The 27763-nt window shown below is 39.5% G+C and overlaps 4 protein-coding genes across 11 annotated transcripts in view; 1 reads left to right on the top strand and 3 right to left on the bottom strand.

The window, feature by feature from the left end:
* Window positions 1–4708, bottom strand: part of ing1 (inhibitor of growth family, member 1) — a 5284-nt gene extending 576 nt beyond the window's left edge. The window contains exons 1-4 of the mRNA XM_039817239.1: window positions 4372–4708; window positions 3089–3262; window positions 1074–1222; window positions 1–373 (exon numbers count right to left, since the gene is read on the bottom strand). The exon at window positions 1–373 is cut by the window's left edge and continues 576 nt beyond it. Of these exons, the coding sequence (XP_039673173.1) occupies window positions 1–373; window positions 1074–1222; window positions 3089–3227 (661 nt within the window). The 5' untranslated portion in view covers window positions 3228–3262; window positions 4372–4708. The remainder of the gene's footprint in view (window positions 374–1073; window positions 1223–3088; window positions 3263–4371) is intronic.
* Window positions 4709–4872: 164 nt separating this feature from the next.
* On the bottom strand, window positions 4873–11223 carry naxd (NAD(P)HX dehydratase). 8 transcript variants are annotated; one of them, XM_039818592.1, is made up of 12 exons: window positions 11027–11223; window positions 9753–10305; window positions 9151–9615; window positions 8707–8857; window positions 8551–8596; window positions 8349–8437; window positions 7645–7753; window positions 6678–6728; window positions 6474–6578; window positions 6253–6373; window positions 5981–6104; window positions 4873–5430 (listed from the first exon to the last, which is right to left on the bottom strand). In XM_039818592.1, the coding sequence occupies exons 2-12, from the start codon at window positions 10270–10272 to the stop codon at window positions 5280–5282; spliced, it is 1932 nt and encodes a 643-aa protein (XP_039674526.1). In that variant the 5' UTR covers window positions 10273–10305; window positions 11027–11223; the 3' UTR covers window positions 4873–5279. The 8 variants fall into 8 exon arrangements, with proteins under 8 accessions (XP_039674526.1, XP_039674527.1, XP_039674525.1 ...); XM_039818593.1 differs by having other exon boundaries at window positions 9753–9945; window positions 11027–11219; XM_039818591.1 differs by lacking the exon at window positions 11027–11223 and having other exon boundaries at window positions 9753–10663.
* Window positions 11224–13584: 2361 nt separating this feature from the next.
* Window positions 13585–18327, top strand: rab20 (RAB20, member RAS oncogene family). Its single transcript, XM_039817125.1, has 2 exons — window positions 13585–13978; window positions 17196–18327. Exons 1-2 carry the CDS (start codon window positions 13789–13791, stop codon window positions 17795–17797), a joined length of 792 nt encoding a protein of 263 aa, XP_039673059.1. The 5' UTR covers window positions 13585–13788; the 3' UTR covers window positions 17798–18327.
* An 82-nt stretch (window positions 18328–18409) lies between these two features.
* Window positions 18410–27763, bottom strand: part of col4a2 (collagen, type IV, alpha 2) — an 82007-nt gene continuing 72653 nt past the window's right edge. The window contains exons 38-46 of the mRNA XM_039818301.1: window positions 27338–27463; window positions 27073–27189; window positions 25530–25691; window positions 23995–24093; window positions 23734–23880; window positions 23339–23455; window positions 22749–22940; window positions 21537–21823; window positions 18410–19721 (exon numbers count right to left, since the gene is read on the bottom strand). Of these exons, the coding sequence (XP_039674235.1) occupies window positions 19467–19721; window positions 21537–21823; window positions 22749–22940; window positions 23339–23455; window positions 23734–23880; window positions 23995–24093; window positions 25530–25691; window positions 27073–27189; window positions 27338–27463 (1502 nt within the window). The 3' untranslated portion in view covers window positions 18410–19466. The remainder of the gene's footprint in view (window positions 19722–21536; window positions 21824–22748; window positions 22941–23338; window positions 23456–23733; window positions 23881–23994; window positions 24094–25529; window positions 25692–27072; window positions 27190–27337; window positions 27464–27763) is intronic.

Below are 27763 nucleotides of genomic sequence, written 5' to 3'. Positions count from 1 at the left end.
CTTTTGACCTTTTCTTCTTCTTTGAATTTGTTTTGGCCCTCTTTTCCCGGGATGCCCCCACTCCTGCTTCCTCTGTGTGATCCAGACCCCCGTAACTTTCCCGACTTTCTCCATTTTTCTGCCGTCGGGAGCGTTTCCCTCCAGCCTTGTCTCCACCACCTGAGCCTGGGGTAACCTCATCACGCTTCTTGTCGTGGTGGCCAGTTTTGCCTGGAGTCACGGTGGCTGATGATGATGAGGAGGACATCGTGGATGATGCAGTGGTCGTGATGGACGTTGCTGTGGGAACGTGACTCTCTGGGACTTCTTGAGAGGAAAGGAGAAGTTCAGAATGCCAGTCTATTTGTCGTGTTCGGTTCTCAACCAACTCCACCTGAAACAGAGAATGTTCATATTTTACTGTAAAGCTCTGCCTGCTGTCATATGGAGTACATGTGGATGACTAAACACCTGCAAAGTTAAAACTAGAATAGGCAAAAAATTGTTTAGTTAGGATATCTAGAGTGGTGAGCTGTAGTATGACATTCCTTTGATAAATGTATTACGTTTCAATGATTTTGTATGTGAAAATACATTTACACAATCTGCAGGAAACAAACTTGAATAGGATTTATTTATTTTTGCAATCAAAAAGATTTGCTTAATTTAACCGACTGACAAGAAAAAGGTGAGGCAGTCTTCTTGTATATCCCATTATGTGTTGTAACATTTTACTGACAACCAGAGGTGTAGCAACGTAACCACTTATCTAGGATTTTAAAATAAAAAGTGAATGTTTACATTCTAAAGTTAAGTAAACCGTTAAACCTCTAGTGTGGAACTATAATAGGAAGATTCAGCATTTACTGCTGGAGTTCTGCCACTGTTCAAAGATGTTTTTCCTGGTATTGATTTAAGTGAATAATGTGTGCAAGTGGAAAACCTGATACAAAAAGGCCTTTTAGCAGGTCTATAAAACCTTTTTTTTCCTTTTTATTTACTCTATGTTCTGAGCACAAATGTTCCAGGAAAGTACTCAAACGTTTGCCAATAAGCAGCTTCAATGGAGCAGCTGCAGGCCACTCTTAACATACCATTTGACCGGCAATCTGTATCTTCTCATCTCCGAGCTCTTGGCTGCGAATCAGCGCTCTCTGAATGGTTAACTGAAGCTTTCGCCTCTGAAGCGAGTCAGATTCCCGGCGATACCGTTCATAAGCATCATCAAGCTCCTTCAGAACATCTGCCAAAGAAGAAATCCGGGGGAAAATTCAAGATCCAATATATTCTCAAGGAAAACAAGGATACACAAAACAGAAATGGAAACTTTCAGCTCATTACTTGTCATAATAGATCACTTTATTGACCACCATAATGTGGTATGAAGGGTGTTTGGTGAAGAACGACAAACTGCACAAACGGGCTACCATTTCAGACTGCATTAGTTTTAGCTAGGTGTACCTATTAAACTGGCAAGTGTGTAGTTGTTGGGTTCAGATATGTCCGTTAACATGAACTGAGTAAAGGTTCAATTATTACTTCTACATCAAAGTTTTTGTGAAGTTTGGAAATGTTAGCCAACATGCATCTGGTGACAAATCTCTCAGTTTAGTCTGCAGTCAACGAGCATGAAAGGAGCATCCTTAATGTTGATGAAGCATGTCACATGGATAAGACAGGAGGGGAGTCTGACTACTTTGGTTGATGGTAATGAAATTGCTGAGAGCAAAGTGGTTGCTGTTAAAGTGATGGTTCGGAGTAATTTCACCCTAGGGTCCTTTGCACCATGACCTCGAGCCAAACACCCCCCCAGAAGCTTTTTTCACCTGGGTCTAACATTGGGAGAGTTAGCGTAGAGTAGCGTTAGCCGCTGAATAGCTTAGCGCGGGGCTAATGGACCCACGTTTGTATCTCGTAAATGACCCCACTAATAATGCCCGAAATGATACCAAACGTCTACACTAGTACAAATAGGTTATGCTCTCATAAAACGATGGATTGGAAAGTTTGTAAGTACACCAGAAGGTTATGTAAATAACACTTGCCTGCTGGCTTCTGCTCTCTGCTGTTGTTGTTGCTGCTGTAAGACGAGTGCACACCGAACACCGAAAAGATTTGCAACAAAAATATTTTTTTAAGTAAGTGCTGTAGTATAACTAGCAGGAGACAAGTAATAATTGAGGTAAGTTTGGAGACATTACCTTATTTAATCATTAAATTAATACATATTTTTGTTGTATCTCTTTTCGGTGTAGTAATTTGTAGACGTCCCTAAGCACTCGTCTAACTGCAGGTAGCAGCAGCAGCAACAGAGAGCAGGCAAGTGTTCATAAACTTCTGGTGTACTTACAAACTTTCCAATCCATCATTTTATGAGAGCATAACCTATATGTACTAGTATAGACGTTTGGTATCATTTCGGGCATTATTAGTGGGGTAATTTACGAGATACAAACGTGGGTCCATTAGCCCCTGCGCTAAGCTATTCAGCTGATAACGCTACTCTACGCTAACTCTCCCAATGTACCGGACAAATAAGTTCTGAAGAGTTGTTTGGCTAGGTCATGTGCCTGTAAATTGGTCGAAAGGACCCTCGGGTAAAATACCAACCATCACTTTAAGCTCAATCTAGTGAGAGAGGTTAAGAGCTAGTGGGTGTAGACATGCAGCTACAATGTATTTAATTATTCATAATACCAATATAGGTATATTTCTACAATGTCGTTTGTTAAGTGTTCAGTTCATACACTTGGCAAATACCTGTTAATTTACTTGGTTTATTCAAATATAAATGTAAGTTTACTCTCCACATGTTGAATTGTATGCTTATCTGTAATGCACACAAATATTATATTACAAACACACCACTTTTTTCTCTATGATACATAGCCAATTACATAGTACTTACTTTCAACAAAGGGAATATACCAAGAAATAACAGCTACATTTACATTTCTGTTTACAATGTTTGACACGTCCAACTAAAGTAACTGTTAAGTAAATGTTTTATTTGTGTGACCTCTTTAATATGTAGTTTTGATTCATTTAGAAAGATTTGAAAGAGATTTGTGTCTTGCACATCAGTGGCCACACTGTGCAGCTTATTTACCTTGATACTTGGCATCAATTTCCTTCATGATGGACACACTTCTCTGCAAGTCAAAAGGTAGTGACTCCACCAGGTCCAAATACTCCTCAACATAATTCACAACAACGTGGCTTGGGTCGCCATTGGTCGGGTTCAACATCGCGGATCCCTCTCCACTCCAGGACACTTCGACACCTGTTAACAATAAAAAATGCGTTGTTGCTGCAAAGCTGTTTAAATGCTGTTTTGTTGGCAGCTATTCGTTTTGCTGCACCAGACTTCTCTGAGATAATTGTGAATATTACCGTATGCATTTTGTCTTGTTTTCTAGTACATACCTGAAATCAGTCTGGAAATATAGACTAATGGTCAAAATGTGAAAAGGGGAGGGGGCAACCGATCTGGAGTCAGCCATCCTAAAAATTGCTACGTGTACAATGACTCTGCCAACACAGGGCTAGCTAATTAGTTTGGGGCCGAAGAAAAATAACCCAGTTCAAAAAGAATATAACTAAATAAGTGCAAGGCGACTTCAGGTGGATAACATAACGTTAGCTGCTTGAAGTTCTTAAGGAGGGCATCTTAGGGTCTTGTCCTACAACAAAGCTAAACAGTAGCATGAACTGACGTTAAGGTTAGGAAACGTTGGCTGAGTGGTAAGCCGACATATTAATGTGAAATCAACCACGAACAAGTTCACTGATGAACTTGAATATTTCCATTAACAGCAGTTGAGTTCCAGTGCCTTAATTTAGTGGTGATAATTAACCAGTTAACGTAGCTAACGTTACTCTGCTACGTCAAGTAACCTTAACGAACTTTCTCCTCTTTGCAAGTTTGAGATGGGGTCTATGGGCTGACGTTAACTCTAGCAAATGCACACAACGAAATATAATTTTAACAGTGACGTTAACTAGCTTTAATCGCTGACTGACAACGCTGCAAGTTTAAGCAAACGAAAACGTTACACCGATGTGTCAAAGATTAACGTAACGTAACTAACACCAACATAAACCCCAACGTAAACAATCACAGAGCACTTATATCAATAAGCTAATGTAACACAACAAACCACTTAAGTTATAATCATTAGAAAACATTACAAGCAGTCATTTTGACACTTTAGGTGGTCTTATTTTTATAATTTTTCCTTCAATGTAACTGTTAGCCAAATTAGCTTCTGTTAGCCTTTAACGCATAACGTTACTAAGTAAGCGACTCACATTAGAATCACTGCAAAAACAAACATTCAACAAAGCTTGACTTATATAGTTGGTAGCTAGGTGGCTAGCAGATGAACTTACTTGTGTGGCTATGTGTAGTTTTTCTGCAGCAAACGTTTAGCTACACTCCGTGATGCAGTTCCTCTTGCTGTTGCTAACGCGGTCGTGTGTAGAGTAGACCACTGTAACAGCGTAGCTAGGTCCTAATACTAGCCTAGCTGTTAGCTAAAGTGCCTGAACAAATATTTCTGTGCGCTAGCTAGTAGCGTTACGAAGCAACCACAGATACAAGTGAATTAACTTGGCTTTTAGCATTAATGCCAGGCTCTAATTTTGTATAATTAACGTTACAATATATATTACCAATCCGTTATACACAACAAACACACCAGAATGCCCCTTGCTTTGGCAGTATCTCTCTTGTGCAGTACATGGATGTATTAAGAGAACGGTGAAGCAACGTTAACAAACGTGCGTCCATGGTTTGTTTCCATGATCCAAGTCAATATGCCCCACTGTGGCAAAAACATTTACGTTACAATGAAGGCTTTTTAGGAACGTCAAAAAGTCACAGACACAACATGTTATTTATTATTTATTTCAAAATCCAATCAAGTTTCTGTTTTACAGTGGCCACATTAATCTTTCCATCTCAGTTTCTTTGGTGGGTTGTGAAAAATATAGCTACCTCAGCATGTTTTGTAAATGCATTCATAATAATACGAGAGATGGAAGACACGTTTGTTTGTTTTCTCCTAGGGTTCATTTTATACTCTTCAAACAACAAGTCAGTGTTTATATTTCTTTTGCACCAGATTTTGAGAGCTGTCTTTGAAAGGATAGTCCACACCTCTCTAACGTTCATTCAATTTCAACTTGATGAGAACATTTTAGACTGGCCCAGCCAAAGGCTATATGAGCAGTTTTAAACTATGCAAAATTGAGTATGTATGTATCGATTTTATAACAATGATTTTCCTTGGCCGTTTTCAGCTTTCAAATAGCTTTTTGAAGGCTGTGCCAATCTCCTGGATCATGTCCGATGTGGTGGTGGACCTGCCATATCGCCGGTATGCTTGACTGTTGCACTGTCTTGTAAGAGAACAGGCACCAAATGCAGCAACAACTGATGGATTCAAACTGGAGGAGGAAAAAAAATAATGGATTATGAAACAGAGATACACATATACTTAACATGTATAATATTATGATTTAAATTCCATACTGGCGGTTTAACTCCTGATTGAATCCCAACTGCATTATCATGTGACAATAACAATACATGGGGGCTGCAACTAACATATTATTTTCATTATCAATTAGTCTGATTGTTTTACCTATAAAATGCCAGAACATTGTAAAAAAAAGTTTCCCAAAGCAGAGCCCAATTTCCAATGTATTGTTTTTTTCTGTCCAAAACCCAAAGATATTCAGTGTACACACATAAGACTAAGAAAAGCAGCAAATCATCACGATAGAGAGCAGTTTTGCCCTCTCTCTATATTTACCCTGCAATTAATAAAATCAAACTTACAGAATGTTTTATAAATAGTTCACAAAATGCAGCAAAGTGTATGCATTTTGTAAGTAATGTGTTTGAACATAAAAAAAAACACTGGTATGGTCCTTTGAAAAGGTGCTATATACTACTATTAAAATTAAATGCACAAGCAGACAATCTTGTCTTCACCTTCTGCCAATTCCAGCTGCAGAGGCAGCATGGGCCCAGTGTGCCAAAACTCCCATAGATCCAGATAAAAGATCACCCTGTCCACCACACCTTCTCCCACTGCCCTCAATACTGCATGAGATCACTGAAAACAAGAAATCACAACATAAGAGCACAGTCACAAAAGAAAAAGAGCTCTAAAGTGTCTCAGACTTCCCATCTGAGTAGTGATTTACACAAGTGAAAAAGGTTTCAAATATTGTTTTTATACTGTATAAGGACTTGACACTAACCCTTAGTGCCGTCTGTAATGAGATCCTGTTCTCCTTTTAGCACCACAGTGAGGTTGCCCATGGCTACACTGAGCTGCATGATGCTGCGTTGATGATCACTGCTGTCCATGGGTTCATGGTGCTAAGACGGCGAACACACAGAAAATACGTAAACACACACGCATAAATTAACACACAGAAGCCATCAATTTGTGACTGAATCAACTTGCAGAAAGACCCACCAGTGCCTCATACAATCGAGTGAACTCCATGAAGTTAGGTGTGAGGATGCCTTTCTGGTACCCTTGAATAACAGATGGTTGCTGTGTAACTAGCCATAAGCCGTCCTGTTGAAAACAAAAAAACAAACAACACACACTAGGTGATTTTGTACAGCTTTTGTGAATAAAATCCCATCTGTTCAACAGCTGGAACTTGAGACTTACTGCATCAATGACTATAGGGATATCTCTTGCTTTAGACTTCTCTATCACCTCCTAAAATAGAAAGAAAAAAGTGTTATCACGAGACAATGTAAATTATACATTATACTTAAGTAACGTTGGTCCAAACAGCACACTGTAATGTTCTCTTACAGCTATAGTGCATAATTTCTGTCGCCCCCATGAGGCATTCTAAGTAATCACAACAACACTGTCAACGCATCCACATGACGCAAGCGCACCACCCTCATCCTTCCTCCACACAGTTCCTAGAAGCGTTTATCCCGTTAAATCAAGGACACGAAGGATTAAAAAAAAAAACTGATGGACTCTACAGAAGAGATAATTATCTTGTAATTTTGATGTCCTCTTCGTCTCCAAAGCTGAACGCTGCTGTGGTTCTTTCTCAGCGGTGACGTGAAACGCATCACTTGAGCTGCTGTGCGCGAAAGTCGCCGGACTACACCATTTTGTAAACATAGCCATACTGAGAAACACAGAGAGAGTTGTGTGGAGCTGATAGGCTTCATTAGCTTTTAATCAACTCATTTGGCAACGGCTTGAATGTAACAGACGTCCATTAATATATAATAGTCAAACACTATTGCTTTAAGGCAGCACTACACAAAATCTTTAAAAATCTGTTTAATCAAAGTTGGGCTACAATTCAGTGTCACCTAAGCAGCAGTGCAATGTGCTTCTTTCAGAGAAAGTTGGAATCACCAGTATGAGACCTTTCTCTCATGTCTTTGACATTCTCACAAGTCTACAAGCCATGCTTTCTTGGAAATTCAATCTAAATTGGGACCGTTATCAATCACAGGGAGCCACAAACATGAGGGGCTGTGTTGTGCAGCTTATATCCATCAGTGTATTTTATCAAAGAACTGTTAAAAACTATGACTTTTGTTCAGTTTTGTGAGAGACTGTTTTGAGTACAGGGGTGCAAGAGTGAATATTTTCCACGTGCCTTGGCTGTTTTCAGTAATACGTCTTCTCTCCCTAGACCTGGTCCCACCACAAGGCCGTGAAGTCTTGGGAGCCATTTTTCTATCTCTTCCACTGCATTAGGACTGTCCCTTGACACACACACACAAAAAAACACATTATGTTATGGGTTTGAATGCATAAATTATGTCCCACCCTGGTTATGTTCTGATTTCCAAAAGCCATTTCCTTTTTATGCCTTGTGCATCATCCTGGTTTTAATTAATACAAAGTTTTATGAATGCATTTTACCATGGTAACTGTGCACACACAGGGAAATGAAGGATGTGTACATGCCTCTGTATCTGCATATTTGTCAAAATCTAGAAGAGCTTGTCTGGGTTATTGTTAGTGACATATGGTATTTACTACTTTAATACAGTTTTGGCATGTTTCTATGAAGCATATATACAGTTTCCAGTTTATTAGGTATATATAGCTAAAACTAATGCAGTCTAATACAACAGTCATGCAATAAATCCAACTTTCATGAAGGTTCAAATGTTGAGGTTTTGCTGTTTATAGAGGTGTTGATTCAACTTAATTGCATTATACAAGACTTTAGCCTACCGTCATTAATACTGGTATGGACAAAATAAAAGAAACACCTGTCAGAAGATCCTAGGAAAAAATGTCCTGTCAAAATAATATTCAGATGATAATTGGTCCAGGTGGATCTGTACTTACAGAACAGGATGAACTATGAGCTCAGGGCTGTATGATTTGATTACAGTCGCAGCATCTTTGGTGCAGAACACATGAGACAAGTCAGCCCCCTAAAGAAGAGACAAAGGAACCATCACTGCACCAGAACTAGACCTTAACTTAAAAAAAAAGATACATTCAGACTGGGTAACATTAATGATATATCGTCAGAATTACTGCTTACCACTTTCAACGCTGAGATGGCGGCAAAGTACGGAGCTCCAGTATAGCTTTAGAGGGTGGAGATGAAAAGAATTAGGGCAAATGTGCTACAGAATAAAAAAATGAGACTATTGTTTGGTGAATGATGTTGATATAGAGGACAAGTTGTGTGACATACTCTTGGCATCCACCGATGATCCCAATCCGTCCATCCTGTCCCTTGTGCTTTTTGGATGTCAGTGGAGGGACTATCCTTTTTACTAGTGAGAGGATGTCATCATCCATGCCTCTGTGTGATGCAGACCCCAAACTGTAGTAGCGTTCAAACACTGAGGGAATAAACAAAGTGTCAGTTTTAAGGTGTGGGATACTCGCTTAGCTTAAGTCAGTATCTAATCTCCTTTTTTTTTTACTTTACACAGACATAAGATGACACATCAACAGTTTGACAATAAAAACAACAAATACAGAGATAATGATGTACTGTGAATAAAAGATAAATTAACAAACCACCTAACTAAGGAAAAACTTTGTACTGGAGCTCCATCACTGAGCCTTCACATTACAGCTGATATGCCTTTAATTTTCACCTTGAGGCTGCACATGACACCGAAACTAATACCTAATGCCTGGGGATCTGGGTTCAATAGTTGACTTTGTTGAGTGCAACAGTCTGTCTGGGGTGAAGGGCGTCTGAGATGACTGGGCTGGCCTTGTGTACATGACGGGGAGGCACTGGAGAACACAGGAGCGCGGGCAGGAGGAGCTGTTTTACAGGGAGTGGCTGCAGAGCCGGGAGCGGCTGCAGAGCCGGGTCTGGTGGAGGAGACGCTGGAGAACATCTGACCGAGCATCTGAAGCATGTGCAGTTCCCTGGCGTGTTCGGCTTCCCTGCGGCGGTCTTCTGCCTGCAAGCGCTGCTCCTCCATCCGATAAAAGTTGTCCTCAGCCTGGGCGCTCTGCTCCAGGAACTGCTCCATTAGTTTCTCCATGGGGAAGTTAGCACGCCGCTTTCTCTGCCGTTTAGGTGTTTTGGTTGATAAATTACTGGCCGACTGGCTGCTGTTATGCGGTCTTACTGAAGTGCCTGAAGTAGAGAGGGGCGAGACATTATGTGATGCATCTTTGAGCAAAACGTACAAGCAAATAATCATGGTATTAGAAATGATCCATCAAACATACAGTAGAAGAACCACTGAATGTGGACAAGGAGGGAGGACTTACTGTTATTACCCACGGTCACTTTAACTGGAATGGGGATGGGAACAGTTGGGTATTCCAACTTCACTTCAGTTTCTGCAGGATATGGACACTCCCCTGTGCTCTCTGAGTATGCATCCTGAGCATCTTCTCCATCCTCCTCCAGGCCATCATGATCCACGGCCTCTTCTCCTCCCGCCCCGCTGTCTATAAACTCCTGGGGGTCAAGAGCGGGCCGGTTGCTCAAAATCATCTCCATGGTGTCATAAAACTTACAAATCTTGTGATACTGCCCGTTGTTCCGTAGATTACCTTCCTTTGCTAACAAGTACTGTCTTTTGAGGCTTTTGATCCGCACCCTGCACTGCTCCGGCGTCCTTTCAAACCCCATTACCCCCAGCCTCCGGGAAACGTCGCGGTACACGAAGCTGTTTCGGAAGTTTCCATCCAGCGCCGTCTGGATGTCCTGCTCCCCCCAGATGTTCAACAAGGTCCTCGTCTCTACGTCCGACCACAAGAAGCCCCGCGTTGTGTTCGCTTGCATAGCGGATCCAAGCGGGCTTGCTTACGAAATAACCTGCACCACAAGGAGTTGAGTGGAGATGTTGACACTGCGGATTATGATGGACGCCTGGTCAGGATATTTGCTTAGCTGCATCAAAGATGCGGGGCGCCGCTATCCCAGACAGCAACAACTGGCCATTTAGGTAGCTTAGAAGGACTTGTGAGGGTTATAATGATAGTTTTCAACTTGCAAACCATTACAATATATTGTAAGGTTACAGATACACTCTTTGTGTGCTAGCTAAAGCCTAGCCGCGTATGTTTATCCTTTTACGTCGTTAGCTAAATGCGTAGCTTAGTACTTTGAGATAAACTGACTGAGGATCGGTGTCCCAAGCCCTTTTGACAACCTTAACCTTTATTGGTGGAATTTCAAAACTGACCTCTGATCAGTAGTCTGGGGTTAACTTCAACTTTCTCCGCCTGCTCCTCCGCCCATGTTTCTGCGGGGTCCTAGAGACCCTTATAAATAGCCAACGTGGACTTTCACATGTCAACTCCTCGACCAATAAACGGCGTGTAGCTTAGCCAGCTAACATGACAGCTAACTTTCAGGTCATTGCAATGAAATAAAATGTCGCAATGTTTTCTCCACGTTACCTTTCTCGTTCAAACAAACCAATGTGACGATAATCGACAGAACAACTGTGATAAAGCAAAAGGCGACCATCTGGACCTCTTGCGGCATGTTTTTATCATCCTTCAGCCCCCTTGTTGTACACAGTTCTTCTTACCTAAACTGGAACTGCGTTTCAACGCTGACAACTGTACACAAATGATCCTGATCATGAGGCGCCTTGACAGTGCACCAGTACAGCAAGAAACAGTTTATGATGCATTTAAAGGCGCCTCGGAAAGGTCACTGTCCCAGAATCCCAGTAGGTTGAAATCTCAACAGAGCAGCCAGCAACCACAGTTGAGCAGCCAAAGCGGAAGTACCTTAAAGCTGCACTTCTTCTAATGGCCGCCAGATTGTATTTAATTAATGTAATAGCAATAATAAAACAATGAATAATATAATACATCCATTAAATAAAACAAACAAGCAATGGCTTTCTGTCCTATCCTTATTTTAATATAAAAGGGCAGAGATTACAGTAATGGCTTCCTCTGAGATTACATGGAACTAAGACAAAAAGCATCCACATGTAAATAATAATAATAATAATAATAATAATAATAATAATAATAAATTATATAAAAATAATAGCAAGCACATAGACAGTTCTTTATATTGTTTTCAATGTATTTCAATTTATTTTACTACTTATATGTATCTCTGGATTTGAAAATGTTTCCATGTTTCTATTTTATCTCCATATTAGTTTGGTAAATTGTGATACTGCCCCCTGGTGAAAGAATACATTTAAGTGTATGATATGCAGTGTTTGCAAGATTTCTGTTTGACACTCATTCTAGAGAGTGTATACACACTACTAATATGTTAAAATAGGCTGGCAATCTGTTCATACCAGGTGTACATGTACAATGTCAGGCCTGCACATTTGGGCTGTATATTTGTATTGATATGTTTTAGCCTTACAGTAAATCATAAACATGCTTATTCCTCACTACATTTATTTGCTCAGAAATGATTGCACGCATAACATTGTGCTTTTTCACATTAACTTTTCTTTTGTGGCAACGGAAAATCACACTTCACAAAAAGTAACAACATTTGAGAACAAAAATATACAAACATATACCTTTACAATTTATCCTCTACACTAAAGTTTCATTCTAAAGTGCAGAATAAATTGTAACACATGGTAACAATTCAAACTTATTGTAAAATCGTAATAAACGTATTATTGTTACATTTGTTGTGCTATATGCTTAGCAGAAAAGTAGAAACATCTAACCAAGTGTTGTCACAAATAGCCTACTTCCCCATACACGACAGTAGCCTACTTGGACGCATTTTAATGATGAAATTGGTTTAAAGGTCATCTTAAAATGAAAAACAAATCTACATACAGATAGCAGTTTTTAAGAATAAAATGTAGGCCTAGCCTACTGTAATCATTCAATACGACTGAAACGTTAGGAGCTCGGAGTTGAAGGCTATTAGGCTATTGCCCTATTTTGATAGACCTCTAAAAGTAGCCAAACTTTTTGGCTTGAGTTATTTCTGCAGTCTGAGGAAGTTATCAAGTATTTTCTTCTTCAGATAGCAATTTTATCGTGTCAAGCTGGTCCACGCTCGAGTGAAAACTACCACCCGCCCACCGGTTGTGACCGAATGTCCAATATGACAAATCAGGCGTAAAAATTGCGTGTCAATCTTCCCCTGAGTTTGGCCTTGTAGGTACCCCGTGTTCTGTATTGTGGGATTTTGTAGATTTTAGTTGTAAGAGCTATTCTTAAATTTTCTCAGTGGTGGAAGAAGTATTCAGATCCTTTACTTAAGTAGCAATTCCTTACATTTTACTGAATAAAATCTGGAAACGATCAAAACAGTTCTGTCAATCAACTAATTGTTTATCAGCTAATCATTTCAGCTGTACTTGTAGGCCTATATTATTGGGTAATTTAATGTATAATAAAACATCATATTTTAGAAACTACATGCATTTTGTGTGCAAAAATCTTCATCTGTAAAGTAACTAGTAACTAAAGCAGACAAATTAATATAGTGAATAAAAAGTACAATATTTAACTGGAAAGTGGCCTTAAAAGAAAAAACTCACTTAAAAGGAAAGTACAAGTACCTCAAATTTGTACTTAAGTAGCCTACAGTAGGCATTCTACTTGAGTAAACGTACTTAGTTCCATTGCACCATGTATTTTCTGTTCTGTGGTAAGAACTATATCATGTTTTCTTTCAGTGTGCACATACACATGTATGTTATAAAGAACTAGTTGTCCTCTAAAGTTGAAATGTTCCTCTAATATTGACACATTTTCAAAAATATGAATATTCACTTATTTAACAAATGGGAACTTTTAATGTTCCAAGAACATTTGATGTGTTGCTACACTTTTTTATGTTTGCTGGATTTTGTGCATATATATATATATATATATATATATATATATATATATATATATATATATATGGATTTTGTGACTTATAAAAGAAAAACAAAACAAAAACTAGGCCTATATAATTTGGTTGTTTTTGTTGTTTTAACATTTCAGAACAATTTATATTTGAGGATATTAATCTCCCCCTTTTTTGTTCTGTGTTACTGCTGGGCCGGGTACACTGCCTGCCAGCTGAACCTGAAAGGCTACTCTCAGGGTAAAAAAAACACCGCATCGTTAGCTCATGACCTACTTCCTGTTTCCCCTCAGTTACTTTTTGAAGTTCAGATTCAGGCAACATAATGAGAATGAACTGACGCTGGATAGTTGAATCAACTTTCGTTCATATAATGGCGTTTGTAAGAGGAATTCGCGACCAGTCTGACAGTTTTACGAGCTAGACCGAGTTTCTTTTATACGATTAAGAGAGAGGATAGAGCGCCACTGGAGCGGGACGCGACCCAGCATCATGCCCAAGGTGTCGAAGATGAAGAAGCCCGACGTCAAGGTGGTTCTCCTGGGAGACATGAACGTGGGGAAGACGTCGCTGCTCCACAGGTACATGGATAGAAAGTTCAAAGACACCATCAGCACCGTTGGAGGGGCGTTTTTCCTCAAGCAGTGGGGACCTTACAATATCTCAATATGGGACACTGCCGGTAATACCTCTTTTCTTTACTAGACTTCTCTAGACTTTTTCACCTTTTATTTAAAACTGTCATCAAGTCTCATTCCTTCTGTTTATTAACTGTGTTTGTTTACCTGATAACGCGTGATCCCACCACATGAGGCAATTTCTGGCATGTGACCGCTCAGTGCTCTGTACAGGCACAACTGTTGACCCTCTGCAAACCCGCCTCTGATATTGAAATTATTGTTATTCTCACATGTAAACAATTATAGATTAAGATCTGAAACAATTAACAATACCATGTCCTATAAAGTCTTGCACAATTAAAACATTTCAGGTCAAAACAGGATAAAAAGCAACCTCATAATACAACACATAGGCCAATATTAATTCATCATTCATTCGTTCATTCAACAATACATTTAGCTAGTCCAAAGTTATTTGCTACAAGTAAAGTATATTGAACCTTAATCTTTAAAGAAAGATAACAGTTCATGGTACATCAATAAAAACATTAACAACTCAATGTATTGTTTAAAAAGGGACTATTCCTAAAACATAGAATAAACTGTTATGAAAGTCAAGTCAGTCAATCAGAAAATTAGTCAGTTCCTTTTTTTTTTTTAAATCCGTTTTATCAGGTAAATCTCAAATCCAAATTTTTTTAGAAGAGTTATGACTAAGAAAGTCATAAAAATGTCCAGGCACTCAAGGTTGGTTACAAAAAGTGATAAAAAGGCCTTTAATAAGTGGCAGAGGCTTGAGCCTTCCTCAGGGTGCAGTGCTCAATCTCATATCAGTTTAAATTTAATTATAAATGCTATAATTTAATCAATTATAATGATGCATTCATTTATTATACTTTCTGATAATTTTTGATAACAAAGATGTCAGATTTTTTTATATTTAAAATAAAATAAAAATTATTTAATTAGAAAGTGATTGATTTATTAATAATGACAGTAATTTTTTTTTTTCAGTTTTAGTTGGTTTTCATGTGCTAAAATGCATTTGAAGCCCTTACAACGTTATGAGTTAACACCACATCTATCCCTTAATTGTTAAAATTTGTATTTTTAGTGCGCTAACAGAAAATCACCCACCATGCAAGCGCCTTCTTCCTTAACAAGCACTTTAAGGCCCTATATATTATTCTGCAGACAGTGACCTTAATACTGTTTTATTAAAAATGTATCATGCTACACATAGTAAGTCACTTCACGGTGTGCTTTGTCATGGGCTGTATTACTCAACATTGGACTCTTCTGACCCAATCAAAGCCATTGTCATCTCTGTACTTCTGCAGTAACGCTCACACATACAGAGCCTACACATCTATTAAGAGCTGCCTGTGATGGAGGCTTTAGAAATACCAACCACCGCTAATACTTTGACAAAAGACGGACAATTCCAAGTTGATTTTAACTACTTACACCTCAACGGAAAGCCTGTAAAACTACGCTGCACAGATTCTTACTAAAAAATATATCAGTTATATGAGTAGGTAAGCCTGTTTACATGTGCTGCAGCCTACATGTCAACAGATAAACGGCAAAGGACCTTATTCTATCAGATAAATCAAATGAATCTTGAAATGCTATTAACAGATTTGTTTTCAGTAAGTTACTGAAAAACCCGGTGAACTTAAACGATGACGATATGAAACGAAAGGTGTTGGTGACTGAAAGAGTAAACTATCACAATTGTTTAAGATGGAATTTTCTGTTGGCAAATTAATTTGATTATAAACTATTTGTTTCAGCACTACATGAGACTATTATTTGGTACAGTAACACGATTACAGTAGCAGTCTTTATGCTCTGTACCTGGTAACACCTTTGTTATAGAAACTATTGTTCATTTGCCTGGATGATTTATTATACACAGAACCAGTCCATTATTTTACTGTTTAAATACATATAATATTTACACATAAACATTCATGCTTTTCTAGAAGCCCCACATGATTTGAGAAACATTTTCACTTGAAATACACTAATGTGGGTATTGGCTATGCCAGCAATAATTTGGGGATTCTTTTAGCTACTGCTGATGAATAAGCTTCTAACTGCACTACATTCCATCATTGTGTAAACATGAATTCCAGTAAACCCTCTTAGGCAAAAGTAGAGTTGGTGAGCCACAGAGATAAGGAAAGGCTGACCATGTCACCAGTAAGTCATTTCCTGTCTGTGTTCCCCAACTGCATGACCCCTGACAGGAGGCTGTTGTGTTCGTTTTTATTTAGTCACTTTGGTAGAGAAATGCCAGATCAGCGCTGAGTCATTTTAGGGTTACTGCTGCAGACCTATCAGTGTCGGCCATAAAGCTTTGGAAGAGTGGCAGTTGTAAGGGTTGTACTTAAACCTGTCCAATGTTTGGCTCAGCTCATTGTAAACAGGCTGTCTGTTTATTTTCTCGCTGATAATGAACCTTTTTTAGTTTAGTTTCAAAACCCCATGAAGGCGTTTAAGCTGCCTACCTTGTTCCTCTTAATAGTCACATGACAGGGGTGGGATAGGAAGACGTGACTCCCCTTGCGTTAACCCATTTTTTTTTTCAAACTTACATAGAATAGTAAGTTCCAGAAGCACATTTTTTGTCACTCAGCCAATAGTATGTAAAAATAAACAAATACATAAAGCAAACTTCCTACCTCAGATCTTCGGTGTATTGTGATGTGTACCATAAGGTATTTGTGATGAATTAGTGCAATGAATACACTTGAGATAGCATTATCGCTGGAATGATTAATTGATTAATCAGTTAGTCGAATCAAAAACAGTTTTGATAATCAAATAATCATTCCAGTTATATTTCAAGCAAAAAAAGTCAAACACTCGGTTTACAGCTCCAAATATGAGCATTTGTAATAATAATGAACTCAATATATTTGGGGTTTGGACTGTTAGTTGTATAAAACAAGGTATTTGAAGATCATCATTGAGCTCTGGAACATTTTAATGGTGATTTTTCCCAATTTTCTGACATTTAAAAAAAAAAAAAGTTAGGTATACCTGATGAACTGGTTACTGTGTATTATCCAAGAGATGCCCCCGGTGGCAAAGTATTCACACACAATGGGCCCTTTCAAGAATCCTGCATATTTCAACAACAAAGGTTGTTTCTGTTTTCAAACTGCTGACTGTCTCGCACAACTTCTCTGAGTGTTTTGTGTTCTTCTGCAGTGCTGTTCATGGCTGTTTTCAAATTGAGCTCGGTCGGACTTTTCTCTGTCTCCTCAGGTCGGGAACAGTTCCACGGGTTGGGCTCAATGTACTGTCGAGGTGCTGCCGCTGTCATCTTCACGTATGACGTCACCAACTGGCAGAGCCTAGCTGAACTGGAGGAGCGCTTCCTGTCCCTGACAGATACTGCTAACCACGATTGCATTTACGCCGTAGTGGGCAACAAGGCTGATCTCACAGACCCTAAAGCCCAGCTGTCTCAGGACTCGGATGTGGCGTCTGAGGACCGAACTGAGTGTGAGGAGGAGAGGACAGAACCACAGGTGCTGTCTGCTTGCCCCACACCCCCGGCTTCCCCTGTTTCCTTCTCTAGGATAACGCTACACAAACAGGTCACCCCTGAGGATGCAGTGGCTTTTTATGGGAGAATACTGCGCTACAAGGGCCTGGAGGAAAAGAGCAGCCTGCCTGCAGAGAAAATGTGCTTCGAGACAAGTGCCAAGACGGGCTACAATGTGGACACTCTGTTTGAGGCATTGTTTGATCTGGTGCTTCCTTCCATCTTGAGAAAGAGAAGTGAGAACCAGGAGTCTCCTACAGTGGACCTGGAGGAGTGCAGAGGGGCCAGCAACAAGCGGGCCAGATCTGCCTGCTGCTAGGGGCTAGAGGCTGTTACCAGCAGAGACTTGTTTTTAACAAAGGACAATCAAGAGATTGGTCTGCGTACCGAATACATACTGTGATGGTACTACTTATTTGCCTCGACTGAAAACCAATAGCATTAATGACCTCCCAGTAACACAAACGCACATTCTTGCTAGCAGCTAGCATTCATAGTGTACGCTGACATTTGAAGGAAGGGAAATAAACGCATGTTGCGTTATCGCTCTATGCTTTAAAGCCTTTCAACCCAACGACTGAACCGCACTTGTATCCCAAAGATGTGCCCGTAGGCAAATAACACACATAAGAAGTCAACCACTGCTTTTTTGGACTGAGAATGTCACAAATTATCAGCACTAATTGTTAGGTGGGTGGCACTGTTTATTATTGTTGTATTTTAAGGTTTCCACAAATCACACTTTTGTTGTCTTTTATGTTTTGTTACTAGCATTGATACTGCTCTTTATTTTTTTGGCACTTTTGGATCTTTTTTTAATGAGTGTTAATAAACCTGTCAAATTTTTAACTACGCTGTCATAATAAATATTTTTATTTTGCAGTCTGCCAGATTAGGTTAAGATTGTGAGAGTAAAACGACACAATCAGAACTATAACAAACATTTAATCTTTACAATCCAATGAAATAATCATGTAAGAAAAATGACCAATATTATGTTACAGTTAATTGTCAGTACATTCCTGGTCTAATCAATCTAGGAGATGTAGAACATTTGACCTACTTTCTAAATTGTGTAAAACTCTCTAATCTATCCCAGGATAAGTGACCACAGCATGGATTTGCTGCAGTCAGACCTTGACCTTTGATTCGAGCTGTTTACAGACTGTCGTGTTGGCAACTCGGGACAGTTCAATAATTAGTAGATTTGTAAAGGAAAATGAGTGTGACATGAGTAGTATTAGAAAAGATATATGTTTAAACTCTTAGGGAGGGGGGTCAAGTTCATTCAGCTGGTATAAATACAAAGAGAATCAGTGCATTGTGTGAACATATGGTGATTGAAAAATAAAAGAGTTACAGATGATTTTTCGCAATAGTTGAGAAATGCATAATAATGGACGAACAGCTTGAAAGCTTGGATTATATAAAAAAAAAAGGTTTTTTGTAAGAGCAATGGACTAAAAGCAGGACAATACTGTCAATAGTATCAACCACAATTGTTCAAGACACATTCTTCATACGGCTGAGAAGCAGTGTTAGTGGCTTTATGGTGGGCTGTATACCCTAAACAATAAAAACATCTAGATAAACTGAAGCAGTGCATACACATGGGCGTCTTTGGTTCAGCTGTAGTGTATGGCCTCTGATCATTAACAATGTGTGATCGTAGCTGAGGTAATAAGTTAAACAGTAAGCACCAATCCACATTAAACACAAAAAATACTTGTTTTCCCATAATGCTATTGACCTCATTATGGGGCTTCTCCTGTTTTTATCTACAGCGGGACATTGCACTCAAAGCTCAAGGCATCACACAGTCATTGCATAATTGAGCTCTGTGGTTCTGGGAGAATGTTTCCAATTTACATTGATCTAAATTAGTATGTCAGATCCCCCTTTGTTTGGTTTAGTACATGGATAGAGAGACGCCACTAGACCAATTTTAATGCAACAACTTTGTTGTGTCAGCGTTGCTGTAGAGTCTCTCACAAGTTCTTCATGCAGACTTGGCAGCGGCTGATGCGTGACAGGAGCTGGCCTGCTTTGAGCGTCTCTGATGCCGGCTCAGTGTGGAACGACTGATCTATGGAGGTTAGCCAGAAGCTGTGCTTGTTAGCAAAGTAGTGGCATGTGCCTTTGGCCCCGTTACACTCAATGAATGGTGTTGTGCGGAAGTCCTCCAGGCAGGAGCCAGGCGACGACAAGGACTGACCTCCGCCTTCATTTCCTGCTGCTGTGTGCTGTGGAGACAAAGGTGAGAGGGGAAATGAGGCAGGTGTGAAATCAAATGTACACTAAAGTATTTGGTTACATGTAACATTTTAGAGGATAAGTCTATTGATATTGTTTTTCTTTTTGTCAACAAATCCCATGAAAAGACCAAAACCAACAATTGATTCATCAACTAACAAGTATCCTCTCTGCAGCCACTAAACCCACAGCAGAAAATAGTTCCCAACAGATACACAATTTACTCCTGTTGGAGAAACGTTTGTAAAAACAACAGAGCGACCAGCTGTTTTGAGAAATTACTTAGCCTTTTTCTAAATAATAATATATATTTGTGACTCGTTTTTAAAGATTTTCATCTTCCGTAGAAATGAATAGGCTGGATCTTAATGCCACGTACAGGGTAGGAAAATCAGAAAGTGTGAGGAGACGGGCAAATGCATTCATTGTTGGTTTGAAAATGTTTTGGATTTGTTGACAATGACAAAAATATAGAACATCGCCAGCGTGGCCTGACAAACTACTGTACACTGATTGTTACAGGCATGATTTTCCACAGAATATGTTGGATTGCTTTGTTGTGCAAAGACATATGTTTGCTATGGCAGATAATGTAGCCCAAATTAATGAAAAATAATAGAAAACAAAATCACAAAAACAATAGAGGGTAGGGTAAAAGTGGCGACCTCTTTGTAACAAGAGGCAATGTTGTTATGAGAAAAGGATGCCTGAACAGGTCTTCAACAAGTTAGCATTGTACTTCCATAAAGTTGAGGGACGAGGAAAAGTAAGATGGAAAAAAAAACTTTGGTCTTAATCAAAGAGGCAGAGATATTGTGACTTTTAGTCACTAGCATGTGTCAAGTTTGAAAAACGCTGCATTGCACACTTCCCACAGCACAGCAAGACAGGGTTGTTTCATGAGACCTTCCCTGTCTGGTAAACACTCACATCCCTCAGTGGCCACATTCCCAGTTTGTATCGCAGGCATTTTGTTATAAATCTATAGTCTCCAATTTAAAGGAACACGCCGACTTATTGGAAATTTCGCTTATTCACCGTAACCCCCAGAGTTAGACAAGTCGATACATACCCTTCTCATCTCCGTGCGTGCTGTAAGGCTGTCTGACGCCGCCAGCGGCATCAGGCCAGCACAGAACATGCAGGTGAATGATTCCAGCAATCCTACTGCTCCGAATTGTGACAAAAGTGACAAAATAACGCCAACATGTTCCTATTTACATGTTGTGATTTGTAGAGTCACAGCGTGTACAAAAAACAACGTAACATGAGACACAGCCATCTTCTAAACCTAAACAAACCAGGAACTATATTCTCAGACAGGTTGTTGCAAAGCAAATCATTCTACCCAAGTACTATATTCTTCCGCCTGAGAATATAGTTCCCGGTACGCACAGAGATGATAAGGGTATGTATCGACTTGTCTAACTCTGGGGGTTACGGTGAATATGCTAAATTCCCAAATAAGTCGGCGTGTTCCTTTAAGATTCTTTCAAATTTCCCAAAGTTCCTCCAGAGCCACAGAATACATTATACAACTGTTTTCACAAGCTGAGTAGTAATACCCATGATTAGTAAACAATGGTTGATAAATCTTATTGACCATTATCTTTTGGTTTGGTAGCTTGCAAATAGCTATTTATACACTGAGTTGAAAAAGGAGGTTGCGCTTCAAGAATGGAGATTCTTGAGATCTAAACCCAAAATCCAATAGGCATGCTCCAAAAAGTGATCAGATGTGCTACCTTTTCTTCACTTTTTGGAACAAGCCATTTATACACGTTTGTAGGAAGACCAGAACTCACCATGAGGAAGGAGTAGCCGATCCACAGGCTGCGCCAGCCCGCAGGACACTGTGGGATGGTGATGTCCTGACTGTGGACTGCGATGGCAACTGATGGAGCTTCGCATACTGAGCAGCGGCTGATATACGGTTTGATCTCTCCCTCTTCTACAGGCATCATGGGAAGAGGAGCAGTCGTAGACAGCCAGTAGGACTTATCATTTCTGCTGGCATAGTAACAAATGTCTCCAGGATTGCAGTACAGGAAGGGCATGCTGTTGAACCGTGGGAGGCAGGAGCCAGCCAAACCTGAAAAGGACAAACAACCTAAATATACTTTGCAAAACGGCACACGTTTTCATACACAAACTCAATTTAAAGTGATTTTATACAGTTGTTAAATTCCATTAAATAAGGGTGACACAATTACATATTTAAAACATTAAAAGTATGAGAAAAAAGAAAAAGACTCAAAAATTGATTATAGTCCAAGATCTAGATGTAGTCAACTTTTAATTTGTAATAGGAATTATGTGTTATTTCTTAAAGTTACATAGTTCCAAAATTGTAGTATTTCATCATCTGGAAATGTGTCCAGCCATGTGTGGTATGACAAAGTAGTTTCTGTATTGGAGTTTTTATTCAAAAGTCCAATAGTTTCCCAGTGTTTATCAGTGGTGGAACTAACATTTACTCAAGTACTGCACTTCTTTCACCACTGGTCGTTGTGGTCTTACTGTATCAACTCTTGTAAAAACAGCACTGAGATAAAATTGGAGTTGAACTTTTGCCCAATTCCTTTTCTTGTTTGAGAATTTCTCACATTTAGCAGACAAACTGTCAAATTTAGAGCAGACCTTCAAAAGTGATTTTTTATTTTCCAGCGGCGTTCTGCCTCTTATGCATAGTTTATTCATTTAGAGACAAAATCTGGTTACAATGATTTAAAAGTGAGGACACCGGCTGGTGTAAATGGCCCCAAATGTAACTGTGCCAGCAGTGAGATCTGATGAGCCTGCTTGCTCTGTGGAATGTCTTCTGGTTCACTGGATCACAATGTCTGATCTGACAGGACTGTACTGTAACAAACTCACACTGGCATATGTCTAGACAATGCACTGATGACCATTCTAGTGAAAATCCCCGTAACAAAATCATATTTGTACCGTACAGAGCTTTCAGATTGGTTAGTCACCAAGAACAACAACAATTTAAAAACTTCACACTGACTTACCAAGATCCTGATTGTGGGCCTTTTCCTGGCCCTCGAAGTACAGCAGACTGTAGCCATCCCACAGTTTCGACATGCCCACAGGACACATAGGTGTCTGCTCTGATTGACTGTGTTTCACCAGCAAGTAACCCACACTGACGCTGCGGCCCGGCATACCAGGTAACCCGCGGATACCAGGGTTTCCACGGTGACCTATTGAGGAATGAGGAATGGACTAATTATCGATTACATAATGCATTCACACATACCCATACTGTGCACACTTGATCTAACTGTGTAAGAAGGTTGGAATATGCATCATGCAACCAAGTCATACATCACTGTAGACTTTACTTATATATCTGTAAATAGGATTCCTGCATGAGGCCTAATGCGCTCATGGTTTCCCTCAAACACTGTCAACCATCTCTGCTAAGACAATTACATAGTAATTATTAGTGCTTATTCATTTACTAAACCGGCTTTCACAAAAAATAACAATAAAAAGCATCTTGGTAACTGGTTCCCTGCTTAAATCTCCACCTACTTTAAATCCTTTAATCCAGGTTTATTAACCCTAATCCTAACCTGCCCCACTGTGTGAAACGCACCTTCCATGCCTTGCAGACCGGGGTGGCCCATTTGTCCAAGCTCTCCACGAAATCCAGGCGTTCCTGATCTACCACCAATCCCCGGCATGCCCTTCTGCCCAATGGGTCCCATGAACCCTGTACAGAAAAAAAAATGATGTTGCTGAGCTGGACTGTTCACTTATTGATGCTCAACAACAAAATGTTTTTATTTTTATTTTATTTATTTTTTAGCATTTTCACCCTTTTTTGACAGAAGACAGTAAAGAAATGGGGGAAAGAGAGAGAGAGAGAGAGAGGGGTATGACATGCAACAAAAGCCCCAAGGCCGGAATCAAACCCGGGATATAGCATTCGCTGTAGCCACTCAGCTAAAAGGGCACTCCAACAACAAATGTTTTATTAGAATAACTAACCTGTATCCCCAGGGGGGCCCTGTGGCCCTGTTTCCCCTTTGACCCCCTTTGGTCCTTGGATACCATGCGGACCTGGAGAGCCTCTCTCTCCTGGAATTCTGATGGGAATTGGAAGAGGACCCTGGTCCCCTGGGATCCCATGAAAGCCTGAAGCACAGAAGGATAACGTAATGACCAAGACAGAAAACAAACAAACACAAAAGCTGGTAACTAGTGAGCAGTCTGTATATTATGTGAAAGTGGATCATTTGATTATAGGACCTGTTGGTCCAGTGTTTCCTTTTGGACCAGATGGCCCTCTTTCTCCCTTCACACCAGTAACACCAGGAACTCCCATCACTCCTTGGTCTCCTTTCACTCCTGTCAGAAAAAAAGCGTCTTAAGAACTGTACACAGACCGTAGCTTGTGATCATATTATCAAGCTGCAGACATGTGCATTAATACGATTTTACAGACCTAAACATAATTTTCAGTTGAATGCCAGCAAAGCATTTATTACTTTACAGTGGCAGAAATCAGTAGAAGTGGAAATCAAAATTTTGGACTCCCAATATGATACAATTATTTTTTCTGGCCTTATAACAGAGAAACAGCAATATACTGTACATATGTGCCATCTTTGGCTCTTTAAGGTAGCCTACATCTTCTTTTTAACTTATGGCTTTCTTTGCAATCATTTGTGGCATTTTAAGCATTGATTCTAACATGTTTAGGTTATTTAACTCTTGAATTGTAAAATTGTTAAGGTATACTTTATTTTAAGCTCATCATATTTTAGATATTTTGTGTATTTTAACATGTCTTATTGACATGATGGTTCTGTATGCTGTATTGGATGTTGTCCTGCACTATGAGGCAAGATCGAATGAATGTTGTTATGGCAATAAAGTTAAGTCAACTGAACTGCCAGTAACTAGTGCAGTTCACATTTTTAAATGTCGGCAGCAATAAGTGATACATTTTTGCCAAAGTATCATAAGAGAATTTGACAGATAATGTGTCACAAGAGACTATATTACAATGTAATTTTTATTGATTATTTGTTTCAACTATACATCATCAAAATCATCATCTGTGACTTAGTCCATGGCCACGACCTTCCACTTCCGGGATTGCTCCTTTGCCGCCGGAAATTCCGCTCTATGTAATTTTCGGGCGGATTTCTGTTGACTAACGCTTCCTTTGTGTCGGCATTCTAAACTCCGGTGGATTTATGAGGACTATGGTTTGGTGACGGTCAAATGAAGCTTCGCGAACCACTGTTTTTATTTTCTGAGCTCACTAGATGGCGCTCTCTGTTCAACAAAGGTTTGAAAAAACACTGAGTGGCCATTCCTTTAACCTTTTTCTTTGAACAGAGGGCACCATCTAGTGAGCTCAGGAAATAAAGACAGTGGTTCGCGAAGCTTCATTTGACCATCACTACTATGGTTAACTGCTCCTCAGATCTCTGCAGGGTAAATTCAGACAGCTAGCTAGACTATCTGTCCAATCTGAGTTTTCTGTTGCACGACTAAAACAACTTTTGAACCACCAAAACAAGTTCACGATTGTGATTGGTTTAAAGAAATGCCAATAAACCAGAGCACGTTTTTCTCCCATCCCGGAATTCCATGTGGACTAGCCAGACCCTCCTCCGCAGCGCTGCGGTGGAGGAAGGTCTGGCAAAGCAAGACTATCTATGACCTGACACAACAGGGGAAATTTAATTTATCTGCTACTGCAAATATTTTTATTTGAACCAAAGCTACTGTTAAAGGCTTATCCTAGAAAAGATCTAATACTTCATGCTTACCTTTCTTCCCAGAGACACCATTTGGCCCCCTGTATCCAAAGGAACCTTGATCTCCTTTAAATCCTTTCCTTCCAGGGAATCCAGGAAACCCATGTACTCCTGGTACACCTTTTTCTCCAGGGGGAGCATCCACACCAGGAAATCCTTTGGCTCCAGGGAAACCTGAGAAACAAATCATTTAGGGTTAATAAATATATAAGGTAGTGCTGTCAAACGATTAAAATATTGAATCACGATTAATCGCATTAATATCATAGTTAACTCGCAATTAATCGCATATTTTGATCTATTCTAAATGTCCCTTGATTTATTTTTTTCCCATTATTTTTTCACATTTTAATGCTTTTATCAACATAGAAAAGTGGATCGGCTTGCTTTGCGCTTTTGTCGCCTGGCTTTGACGAGGGGGCGGAGAATTCGCATCAGCTGTGAGCTTGACCATCAAGTGGTATTTCAGACTGGACGTGCTGCGATGATAGCTCAGTTCACAACGACAAAACACATTATCACTTGGGTCTGGTCAATGGAACCATATGGCAACTTTTAAAAAATAAACTTTCCATTCAGAATCTTATAATATAGCTATCTAGCTAGATCCGGTGTGGTGTTGTAGTTTTTCTTACGTTACTAGTTGTTGCAAAAGCATGTGAAAAAAACTACAAAGTCTGCTAGGCCAAAAAGAACGTTAATCTCGCGATAAAAAAAATTTACGCCGTTAAAATCGGTTTGCGTTAACGCCGTTAATAACATGTTTAACTGACAGCACTAATATAAGGTCAACCAAACCCAGTCTGAAGTGATACTTGTGTCAGTTCTTTAATTACATTAACATTTCATTTTAAACATCAATACAAACCTAGTAAATTACGTATAATCTAAATATTCAAATTAATAACTAGTTTCTTTCTTAAAGCTGAAACTGGTATTTTCCTCTATTATTTCTACAGCCACTGTCAGTTATATTAATATACAGTTCTTACTGCTAATGGTACTACAGCTACTGTTGCCATTGTCACAATTACTACTATCAACTGTTACTGCTGCTTCTTCCCACCCAGATGTTCCCTGCTGGACAGGAATTCAAGTGCCAACTTTCCAGCTACAAAGCCTGCTTCTCTAACCTCCAGGCAACCTTTTTTTAGACTCACGTTTAAAACATAATTTTTCATATAGTAAAATGATTATTTGATGAGTATGTATTCTTGGTTTTAATCACAAACTTGCTGAACTGAATGAAATTGAATTGCTATTGAGTCACCAATTCAAACTCCTATTTGACAGAAAACACACATGGATAGTTAGGAGAAACAAATCTGTGTCCAAAATCACTCCTTATATACTATCTAGTGAACTGCATTTACTCTCTGCTATTTTAATGGAGCGTCCAAATTCTGAGTATGAACATTTATCCTCTATATAGTTCCCTAAAAAAAACTCCACAATAGAACGAAAATAGTGTCCATGGCCAATGCCCAAAATCTCAATCTATATGGCTCTGTTTCTTTGAACAATACCTTTCTTTGATGCCACTGTATCTTCTCACCTTGGTACCCTTTAGGTCCTTTATAACCAGGGTCCCCACTGGGTCCTGGTCTGTCTGGGGTCCCGTTCGGTCCTACGGGGCCGCGTAATCCTGGCGGTCCAGGTTGACCGTGGTCACCTGAACAAGTGAAACATGGGATTGTCTTAAGATGGTTAAACTCAATTAAAACATACATTATGTGTTGCTGTGCATCATTGGTTCTTTTATTGAGAGCTCATCCGGTTTATCAGACGACTCCTATTAACGCAGACGAGTAATGGCTGACCTAGAGGTCCCTGGAAGCCTTTTAAACCCGCTGTGCCAGGAGCACCTGGTTGGCTGTTGGGGTCACCACCCTCTCCCTTCTCTCCTTTGATTCCTGATTCCCCAGCTGGTCCAATGGTATCCAGACCTGATTAAAATACAAACAGGAAACACGTGTCTAACTTCTGAGGTCTTTACATAACAGAAAAACACTGGATGTAGTGAAGAACTTAGAAATATACTTCGATTGACTTTACGATTAATATTCAAAAACCCATGCTACTACATGAGGACTGTGTGAATGTGGTTTGATCAGATTTGATTGACAGTGACCACAGAAGTATGTGACGTCACCTTTTTCTAACAAAGCCCCGTAAACAAAGCTGCATAGGATAGGTGTTACACCTGTCTTATTCTCTTCAACAAATGTTTGAATTGTTTTGAAATG

Source organism: Perca fluviatilis, chromosome 12 (assembly GCF_010015445.1).
Source record: "Perca fluviatilis chromosome 12, GENO_Pfluv_1.0, whole genome shotgun sequence".
NCBI classification, from domain to species: domain Eukaryota; kingdom Metazoa; phylum Chordata; class Actinopteri; order Perciformes; family Percidae; genus Perca; species Perca fluviatilis.
This window is presented reverse-complemented; position numbering and strand designations above follow the sequence as displayed.

Bases quoted from the DNA above. Each gene is read 5' to 3' on its own strand.
- naxd (XM_039818592.1), bottom strand. From the start codon at position 10,272: ATGCAAGCGAACACAACGCGGGGCTTCTTGTGGTCGGACGTAGAGACG. The intron at 6,729-7,644 runs GCACGTGGAAAA...TTTCTATTTTAG, and splicing joins TATTACTGAAAACAGCCAAG to GAGGTGATAGAGAAGTCTAA. The intron at 6,579-6,677 runs GTAAGTCTCAAG...TGTTTTCAACAG, and splicing joins TCCCTATAGTCATTGATGCA to GACGGCTTATGGCTAGTTAC.
- rab20 (XM_039817125.1), top strand. From the start codon at position 13,789: ATGCCCAAGGTGTCGAAGATGAAGAAGCCCGACGTCAAGGTGGTTCTC. The intron at 13,979-17,195 runs GTAATACCTCTT...CTGTCTCCTCAG, and splicing joins CTCAATATGGGACACTGCCG to GTCGGGAACAGTTCCACGGG.